At 35.2% G+C, this 10,452-nt stretch overlaps 1 protein-coding gene across 2 annotated transcripts; it reads left to right on the top strand.

The window, feature by feature from the left end:
• Window positions 1–1,469: 1,469 nt before the first annotated feature.
• Window positions 1,470–6,736, top strand: LOC137746002 (delta(14)-sterol reductase-like). Of its 2 annotated transcripts, none has more exons than XM_068486045.1 (13): window positions 1,470–1,592; window positions 1,695–1,812; window positions 1,932–2,002; window positions 2,552–2,608; window positions 3,149–3,240; window positions 3,854–3,901; window positions 4,301–4,421; window positions 4,705–4,751; window positions 5,169–5,250; window positions 5,525–5,601; window positions 5,700–5,819; window positions 6,093–6,167; window positions 6,258–6,736. In XM_068486045.1, the coding sequence occupies exons 1-13, from the start codon at window positions 1,545–1,547 to the stop codon at window positions 6,316–6,318; spliced, it is 1,017 nt and encodes a 338-aa protein (XP_068342146.1). In that variant the 5' UTR covers window positions 1,470–1,544; the 3' UTR covers window positions 6,319–6,736. The 2 variants fall into 2 exon arrangements, with proteins under 2 accessions (XP_068342146.1, XP_068342145.1); XM_068486044.1 differs by having other exon boundaries at window positions 6,250–6,736.
• The last annotated feature ends 3,716 nt before the right edge of the window (window positions 6,737–10,452 follow it).

The following is a 10,452-nucleotide window of genomic DNA, read 5'->3' as shown; positions in this document are numbered from 1 at the left end:
ATGCTCTTAAAATCCAATATGTGGCCTCATTTGACCTCATTTGTTTCTATAAATAAGAAGTCCAATAAAATGAGGCAAGTCTTTAATAATTTGGACTATTCAACATGACTTTATATTTATTAAGAGTAAATGTTATGTAGACAAATTTTTTAGACCATATTTGCAAAGAGTGATGATATTTCCACCCCGGTGTCTTATTTCCCCAGCCACCATTTAATGAAAATGTTAATAACATATTTATCCTTTTAAAATAAGACTCTTAAACCCCTATTTAATTTAGTACTAAAATAATAAATAAATAATGATGGGTGGGGTGTGATATCTTTGGTGAAAAGAGGTTGAGAAAGATTTGGGTTAGAATTGACGGAAAGGTTGGAGGAAGGAATGGGCGTGTGCTAGATGAAGGCGAGAAACTTCAATGGAGAAAAAAGAGAATTGGGTGTGAGATCTACGGTTTTGACAAAAAAAAGGAGGAAGAGGAGTGGTTTAAGAATCCGGAGTCTCTGCAAGGCGGCGTTAGGTGTGAAGGAGATGATGAATGTCTAGGTCTTATGTCTTGCATTTTCTTTCATTTTTTATATTTTTATTTATTTATAATATTATTTAAAGATATATCAAAGTTATTTTAAAAATATATATATTATGGTTATTTTGGGAATAATGGTGGGTGGGGAAATAACATTTTATTTTTTTAATTTTCTATGGTGGGTGGGATTATCATGTCGGTGGGAAAATAGGATATTGGGGTGAGTCTAGTAGCACTATTTGCAAATCATGTGATATGTCACTAATAAGAAATAAGCACGTTAATCATCATTTAAGTAACAATCCAATTATCAACAACCACGTAATATGGTTTAAATAGATGATCTCCCTAACAATATCCATCTATTAGATTGGCAAAGTAAGCAAAAACCATACTTTCTCAACTTAATCCCGAGCATTCATTTTTCGTACCACTAATTCCGAAATATTGTAAAATTGTTAAAATGAGATAAGGAGTAAATTGTAGTAATGATCTCTCAACTTTAATCAAATTAGAGCAATGGTCCCTCAACTACAAATTCATTACCATTGGTCCCTCAACTTATTAAAATATGTAGATATGGTTATTTTTGTCAACTTCATTAGAATTTTGTCAAAATAATTTATGTTGGAATGATCATTACTATAGTTGGGATCCCTCAACTCATCAGAAGGTGTACATATGGTTCTTTTCGTCAACTTCGTTAGAATTTTGTTAAAATGAGTTATGTTGGAAGGATCATTGCTACAATTGGGTTAAATGAATCATTGCTCCAATTATGTTAAAGTTGAGGGACCAATGGTAATGAATTTTTAGTTGAGGGACTATAACTGCACGTTTTAATGAGTTGAGGGACAAATGATAATGAATTTTTAATTAAAGACCATTGCTCCCAATTGAGTTAAAATTAAGGGCCGTTATTACAATTTACTGACATAAAAACCCAGGTAACAACTAACAAGCATTGACAGCAAGGAGCAGAGCTCAGCTGGTTGAGCAGCTCTTATTCTCTTGAGTCATGGATCTGGGTCATCTTCTCCACCTCCTAATTCCCTCATGGAACTCTGTAAGCACCCCTCTCTCAATCCATCACCACATTTCCTTTAATCCCCCTTACGCTAATTAATTAATTAATTAATTGGTCAATCTCTTAATCCTTAATATTCAGGTTGCTATTCTGGCATTGTTCTTCACTTACTTGGCCATTGCTGGACCGATACTGCCCGGAAAACTTGTCCCCGGAGCCACTTTACCGGACGGCTCTCGGCTTCATTATCGATGCAATGGTGTGCTTTTTGAATGCATTCTTACTCATGTATATTACCTGTTTGTGTAAATGTTTGTGTGAGCAGGTCTGATTTTGTGTGGAGAGTTTGATATGGTTTGAATTTTTTTTATTTGTCAGGTCTACTATCACTTCTGGTGCTGGTTGGGCTTCTTGGGGTTGGCGCTAAGATGGATATCGTGTCGCTTAATGTATGTGATCACTCCTACTTCAATGTGGTTTATTTGGGATTGTTAATTTCGATGTACTGACTATTTTTGTGTTAATGGTGTGGCAATTTCATTTTTGTTCTTGAGAGTTTTACTTAATGGCTTGTTCGTATTTACATCATGCCTCCAATTTTGTGTTCAAATACGTTGCGAGATTACACCTGCATTTGATCATGTTGTGGAATTGAAGATGATTTAACAACCCACATATTGGCTAAAATTTGAATGATATCAACTGTTATTTAGGACAAATTAAGTAAACCAAATGGGATTGATGCATATGGAAAGTAGAAAGTTGTTCCACATGCATCTAAATTCATCCATTCCCTAAACTTATCAAAATCAATCCATCATAATACATAGTTTAGCTGCTTTCAGTGTTACATCTCTCTCTCTCTCTCTCTCTCTCTCTCTCTCTCTCTCTCTCTCTCTCTCTCTCTCTCTCTCTCTCTCTCTCTCTCTCTCTCTTTTAGAGTGGTGCAAATGAATTTTTGGAGACTCAGTGTATTAACATCATAAGACTGTTTGCAGGCAATATCAGATAGAGGACTAGAGCTGTTATCAACAACTTTTCTGTTTAGTGTTCTGGTAAGTTAGGAATCTATTGAAATAGTTTTCCAAGTTACGTTGCAGTTGGTAAAGTGTGTGCATAAACCTTGGTATGATTGTTTAAGATAAAATTATCTTTATTTCCACTCAGATGGACAATTATGAGTTAAAATTGAGCATTTCAATGTTTCTGTTTGTTCTCGTGTGGAAGAGATTCCATAAGGGCACTGCCACAACCTCATAGTAACTGGGACAGTGTTCACTCTGAAATACCAAAGATAAGCCAAAACTTCGATATGAAATTAATTGGATTGGGAGAATAATTAGGCCATTCTGTATGCAAAGATATATGGATAAAAAATCTCAAGAAATTTTTCATAGTAATGTATGCTTCATTTACCTTTTACGAGACCCACATGGTAAAGAAGAAAATCACTTGTCTGCATTCACTTATATTTAAGCACCATACTTTCCATTTTTAGTGGATGAGTAGTAGATCATCATTATTAAGTCTTCTTCTCTTATCAATGCTTATGTTAATTGATATGTAGTTGTTTTCTCAATTGCTTATTATGTTAGGTCACACTGGTACTTTACGCTGCAGGCTGCAAGTCGACCAACCAGGGTTCTTCCCTAAAGCCTCATGTCACAGGGAACCTTCTTGATGACTGGTAGTTTAAGCATATTGTCTAACTTATTCCAAGTCCTCTCCATTGGGCGAAATGGTTTATATTCATATATGATATAGAAACTTGTAAAAACTGTTTATATAAATATAAACAAAACATAAATATATAGTGGTTTTAGTAAAAATTTGTCTTACCTGCCTTATGGGAATATTTTCATTTTCTCAATTAGAAAATTGTATAAAGAAAATGGTAGGAGAGGATGTTATAGAGGGGTTTTAGTACTGATACTGTGTAACCTGTCTTATCATTCCTACCCTAGACTCTGTGCCATCTGCATGATTAGACAACCTGAAAACTCCCTGTCCTGACATTTATGCGCAAGATTATTCTTTAATTATTTAAAATGGTGCAGATTTGCTGAATATTCTTTTGACTGATGAAAAGAAATCTTTATGTTGTGGTTTAGAACAAACAGAAATAAATTAAATCTCGATGATTTTTGTCTTTACTGCTTCATCACATTGCAATGTGATGCTTGACTAGTCTATCTTTTATTGTCTTAAAAATGAAGTGTTCATTTTTTGTATTTGCTTCAAACCCTTGTCAGATGCATCCTTCAGTTAATTGATATGGACACTCTTACTTTGCTTTGTAGGTGGTTTGGAATACAGCTTAATCCTCAGTTTATGGGCATTGACCTCAAGTATGTACTCCAGTCTTCAATATTCATGACATGTTCTAACACACACCCGTAAAATTAGTATACTACTATGGTCTTAACAATCACTTTTTGTTAATGCTTTAGTAATTTCTTTTGATTTCAAACCTTTATTACTCTTCCTTACCTGAAAATTTCCCTTGCCCCTTCTGTACAACAGTTCTTTATCTCTTACTGCGGTCTGAGTTTGTCTCCTTTCCTTTTCTATTCTTCTTCACCTTTCTCTCTTCTTTTGCTTAGTCCTCATCATGTTACCATTTCCTCTGATTGCTATTACATTTTATACCTACTTGTATAACTGAGACAAAATTAGTCTGATATTAATAATATATATATATATATATATATATATGAGTCTTATAAAGATGATAATCTCTTTTGTAGATTTTTCTTTGTTAGAGCTGGAATGATGGGCTGGCTATTTATCAACCTTTCAGTTCTCGCCAGAAGTGTTCAAGACGGTACCTTTAGTCAATCAATGATCCTCTATCAGTTGTTCTGTGCGGTAATCTGGGACCTCCTTTTATACATGTATAAATTTGTTTCTCTACACGTCTTAATATGAGGTGCATACAAAATTGTCACATGGGCATCATCGCCCATACTATGATAGGAAATGAAGCATGCAACCATTGTCCCCCACTTGCACATTTCTCCTTCCTGCTCTCTGTGTGTGTGTGTGCGCGTGCATGTAAGGACAGATTTATGTTTGTATTTTTATATCTTTTGTTTAATGCTGGAAGTGACTGCTAAAAATTCTGTCATTTTCTCTCTTTTATTTTTTCCAGTTATACATCTTGGACTACTTTGTTCATGAGGAGTACATGACCTCCACGTAAGTACATTACCATGGCGTCTAGCTGAATAATTCAATTTAGTTTTATCCTGTGTCACTGTTTTATTTTGCATTACCAAATATCTTTTCACAATATGCTTCCCCTGGCAGAATCTGACTCGTACACGCTCTCTGAAAATACGCCTGAAACACAAGTCTGATTGTATCTTTTGTCATTTCCGGATTACTTGTTATACCCATTTATTTTGTTCGTTCTATTTACTTCGAGTTGTATGTTCTTTTTCATTATTTTTTTTTGGGGACAGTGAGGAAAGAATTCATTAAATTTGTTCTGCTATATTTCTTCACACTCCTCTTTCACTGTATTTTTTTTATTGAGCAACTTGTCAATTTGAGGTCATTATATGTTTTGCCTTTGCATATTCGATTTATTTTTACCTGGTTTTCCCTTTACAGATGGGACATAATCGCAGAGAGACTGGGCTTCATGCTGGTATTTGGAGATCTAGTCTGGATTCCGTTTACTTTCAGCATCCAGGCATGTAGCCTGAACTAGAGCTTAGATAGCTCAACTGGTTTTTTCTTTACTTCTGCACCCAAACACATTCTTGTGCGCACTAAATACTTGATTTCTGTGCTTCCATACACTTTTGGTTGAGAACTCAGTTTGTCTATTGTCAGAACTGTAAAAGATAAAGCATATTTGGTATAGATTCTATGAAACAGGCGTGATTTAGAAGCAAAATTGAAACCCTTGGCTGTTATATTCTTCGTTGTTGTTAATATCTGCTTGATTATTTCCTTTGTTAAAGGGATGGTGGCTTCTGAGTAACAAGGTGGAGTTAGGAACAGCGGCTGTCATAGCAAATTGCTTGACTTTTCTGATTGGGTAGTCTACCCATCAACTTGTAGTTGGGATTTGAAGCTTTATAACCTATTGCTCTTTGTGCATTTGCCAACATTACTTTTAATTTCCATACTGGTCAGGTACCTAGTATTCCGAGGAGCCAACAAGCAAAAGCATGTCTTTAAGAAGAATCCGAAAGCACCCATATGGGGTAACCCCGCGAGGGTCATTGGGGGAAAGTTGCTTGCTTCTGGTTATTGGTAAGGTTCCATCTATCACTTTCTTATCATCTTCTCATTTCTACAGATAAAAATTGATGAATGTGAACATGGTAAATGGAAGTACGTCGCCATGTGAAGATATATTATTTGGACAATGTCGAAGCAATTTGGAAATTTTTATAGGTAAAGGTGTAATAAGCAAACAAGAGATGAGAACAATATGTGTTTAGTTCCAGAACTATTTTGAAGGAGAAAGAAAAACGAATGTTTCATCACAAACATTTACTCACGGTTCTGAATATTTTGGTGTAGGGGAATTGCAAGGCACTGTAATTACCTTGGGGACTTGTTACTAGCACTGTCTTTCAGCTTACCTTGCGGGATAAGGTAGTTTCGCTATTTCTTTACAAATGCTCATATATGTTTCTTGCAAAGTAATTATCCGTTTTGAATGTCACTTGTTTTGCAGTTCCCCAGTTCCATACTTCTATCCAATTTATCTTCTTATTCTGCTCATATGGAGAGAAAGAAGAGATGAAGCTCGTTGTGCCGAGAAGTACAGAGAGATCTGGGCCGAATACCGCCGGCTTGTTCCGTGGAGAATATTACCTTACGTTTACTAAGCTTCTGGACCTTGCACAACATCATCACGTATAAGCTGTGTGGAGTTCATGCAGTACTTCATTCATGACTGTTGAATTATTTCAGAAAGAAAATGTAGTGCGTCCTTTAACTATCATGGAGTCGAACAAGTACCACTAGACTAACAGCTAGCCGATATGTTCGTCGTTAATGTCAGTTGAAGAAGAAAAACAAAACGGATGATATTCCTTCCATGATTTGATCCTGCATTTGATGGATCAAAGTGAGCATTTTCCTTTTGAAGTAATGTGTACGATAAGAGACTGGTTAACATTAAGATCCTAATGTGGGTTGGGCTTGGGCTGTTCGGCTCATAGTTTTTATGTGTTATTTTTTGGCAAATCGATAATCAAAATTATTATAATTTGGATGGTGCTATCAACATGCTCATTTTTACTTCTTAACCGCTCCTATCAATTTTAGGTTGTCGGATTGGGTGAATTGAAGAAGGTCAACGAGAAAAAAAAATTAACAAGAGTCTGTAGAAGGTAAAAATAGGTGCGCGAATAGAATTTTTTTTATAATTTTCATAAATAATTCAAATTTGAGCGTAAGAGGATGTATTATTATGGCAAACTGACTTAACTTATGTCTGCATGGTTGTTATGTTTAGGGGGTATGATATCCATACATTCTATTTTACTTCTCACACACTTTTAATTTTTGATCGTCGGATCGAATGAATTAAAGAAGATCAACGGATAGAAATTATCAAGGAATGTATTCACACACCCCTATGTTTAGTCCATGCATAATTGAGACATGCTTATTTTTTACGTTTGGGAAGTAATGATATAATATTATATACCCTAGTGGAAAAGTGCGCTACTAACCAAATTATGCTCACCTAAAAGTCATAAACTAAAAGCTTGTGAGATGGCATTTTGTAATGGATGTAGGGTTGCTTGGTAGTTGAGAAAGCTTTGTTTTGCACATACAGTCAAACGCACACAGCCAGAGAATAACTAAAGAGCGGTGATGCGTGGTGGTGGATAGATTTTTCAAGTGTCGAAAAAACGGTCAGTATACTAAGTATCATAATGTAAATAGTTAAAATTTTTATATAATTATTTGTATTATGTCACTTAATGTATCAAATCGTGTCTCTAGTATACTGAAAAATCTATGGTGATGGTGGTGGTGGGTGTTCCCCTTTTGTCGTCCTTTGGTTTCCCTTATCTCCACCTTTAACATCTATTCCTTGATCCTCATCACTCAACAACAAATAAAATACAACAACGTTCGACTTTTTATATGTAATGAGTCATTCTTTCTTAACTGTAAACAACGGTTTGTTAGCCTTTCATGTTGGGCCATATATGTTGGATTTGATTTTTATAAATTGACATCGAATTCACTCAGAAAGTCAGAAATTTTAAATCTAGTAACGGCGAGGTCAATTGTTTTATATAATAGGGATGTGATATTCACACACCCCATTTTACTTCTCTCACACATTTTTAATTTTCGGTCTTCGGATTGGATGAATTGAAGAAGATCAAATGACAGAAATTAACAAGAGATGTGAGATAAGTAAAAAGGGGTGTGTGGATAGCACACCCCTATATAATATATGATTCTCGTGAATTTGATTCTTATAGAATATGACTTGTACACCTATTGATCTCATAACTACAAACATAATGTTATAGAAATCAAACTTAGACGACTTAATTTTTATACATGAGAATTAAATTCACATAAACTTATTAAATTAAAAATAATATAAAACTGCATATATATCAAACCGTGATTTGTCTGCAAACAACGGAACATCCTCCAAATAAAAGAAGGGAGAGGGAGGGATGCTTCTTTCTCTCAACCTCTTTTGGCTAACATTGTGCATTACAGAGGTGAAAGGGCTTGCATGTAAATTAGCAGCAAGAGGGGGATGATGAGGTAGGACTAAACGTTCAGGGTAATGCTAGGAAGATTCAATTTATAGACTAAATTTTAAAAATTAAAGAACATGAAAATTGATGATTGGTTTATTACTTTAATATTGATAAACACTCATTTCTATCAATGACACATCATTTAGTTTGCAAATTTAATTTTTCCAGTATTACTCAAACATTAAACAACCCGTGATGATGAAGGCATTTCATTCAAGAAGTGGTCCCCTTCAATAAAGCAAGGCAAAGACTCGGTCGATGCCTAATTATCCTTTCCTTCCAACCTACGCAAAGAGGGGAGGGAGAGAGAGAGAGAGAGAGAGAGAGAGAGAGAGAGAGAGAGAGAGAGAGAGTTGCTTACAGTTGTTGTTCATTAGTTTTTTGGAAAACTTGGAAATTGTAGATAAAAAGTCTGGGCATCTCTTCTCTAATCAACCCACATTTTGTAACATGTTAATTAGCAACCGAGTGCACATAATTACGGTCTCGTTCGGAAGTGCTGTAATTTCTTCAAGAAAAATAACATGGGAGGTGTGTTATAAAATCATTCAAAAAAACAGTTTAAGCGATTTTATATAAAAGCACATGAAGGTGCTTCTCTTCAGAAGTAATTATGATTCTTTCAAAATCACTTTCAAACGAGCCTTACATGACAACAATTCACCAAGCTACACTATTACAATATCTTGTACGAAAATTGTAGAATGAATTAATAATTATAGCATAGATCAATAAACTTATGGATGGTCAATGGGCACCTATTTAGTTTTGTGGAGGTCCATTTAAATGTAGATATGTGCTATTTGTGGTGGTGAGAGGCGATATTTGTGTTTGTGATGGTGATGATGGTGATATATGGGCACTTATTGACCATGCCTATGAATCATGATCCATAGTTGTTGATTCCTTACCTCAAAATTCACAAATCCTTATAATGAGCCGGTCCATACTATACAAACTCCATTCCTGTAACATAGGAAGCCAAAAAATCTTTTTATGTGGGTAGGTCCCACTCCACCTATTTTTTAGGTTGCCACTCCCACATTATGTCTTTCGTATTCAAGAATCTTTTATTAAAAGGAGAAATTCTTACGGCCGATCGTTAACCGTTAAAATACTCATCAACCTCAGAACAGATGGGCCCCTACTTGTAGTCCTCAATTTGGGCACACCTCCAATGTGTTACTATATGTACAAACAATCGAATGCAAGAATTTCTCCTATTTCTGTACATTGAAAAGACGATTTGTGTTTCTCTTTCGACAATTACAACGACAAACCATGCATGATTAGGGTTTAGGGTTACCAATGTCTTTGACACAAAAGCAAGAAGGCATTCATATCATCACATTCAGAATGCATGATTCATCATCTGCAATTCCATAAAGGCTTTCCACCGATTCCACGCACATCACATGCAGATGATGATGCAGTTTGCAGAAGCAAGTAAACAAAACAAAACACTCACTTTTAGAAAGACGGACGTTTAAAGCATCTTCTTTTTATACAGTGCTCTTTCCAATTTGTATTTTGAAGGTTTGATCATCAAATTCGATGCAGATTAGTACCCTAATCTAATATTCAATACAAAATTAGTACCCAAATCAATCCAATTTGTTTTGGTTTTGAAGCTGGTAATTAAAAAAGTTCTTCACTGACAAGTGTACGTGCATGTGGACTTCTCGAATTTGCCTGGCTATATATTGATGTGCCACGAATCTAATTCTTTTTGTGAGTGAGACAGATCATATATATATATATATATATATATATATAGGTTATTTTTAGCAGAGATTTCGCTCTAGTGTTCTTGGAGCGGGATGTCATAGCATCATCGTATTTTCCTTTATGTTCCTCTTTGGCTCTACGATATAAGGCAACATATGGTCATTATACATGCAATGCAGAGATACTATATCGATCCCGCTCAATGAACAGTGGAGCGAAATCTCTCTTAAAACTTAAAAAGGAAAAGGAGAGAGAAAGGGAGAGGGCAGCTAAGCCAAAGGCAATGGTGATGAATCATGGGTAGGCAGGGGTACTTGTCAAACTTTGCGTTGCGTATGGTTCTTGTTATTTGCCAACGCATATTCTTGTAAGCAATAAAGCAAGAAATTTTTCAGTGTGCCGAAAAT

This window comes from Pyrus communis, chromosome 9 (assembly GCF_963583255.1).
Source record: "Pyrus communis chromosome 9, drPyrComm1.1, whole genome shotgun sequence".
Taxonomy (NCBI): domain Eukaryota; kingdom Viridiplantae; phylum Streptophyta; class Magnoliopsida; order Rosales; family Rosaceae; genus Pyrus; species Pyrus communis.
Note: the sequence above shows the minus strand (reverse complement) of the source record. Positions and strands in the feature narration are given on the sequence as shown.

What these genes read in the sequence shown, in the direction of transcription:
- LOC137746002 (XM_068486044.1), top strand. Translation starts at nt 1,545, where the DNA reads ATGGATCTGGGTCATCTTCTCCACCTCCTAATTCCCTCATGGAACTCT. An exon ending in TTTATGGGCATTGACCTCAA is followed by an intron (nt 3,902 to 4,300) that starts GTATGTACTCCA and finishes TCTCTTTTGTAG; the next exon opens with ATTTTTCTTTGTTAGAGCTG. An exon ending in CGTTTACTTTCAGCATCCAG is followed by an intron (nt 5,251 to 5,524) that starts GCATGTAGCCTG and finishes CCTTTGTTAAAG; the next exon opens with GGATGGTGGCTTCTGAGTAA.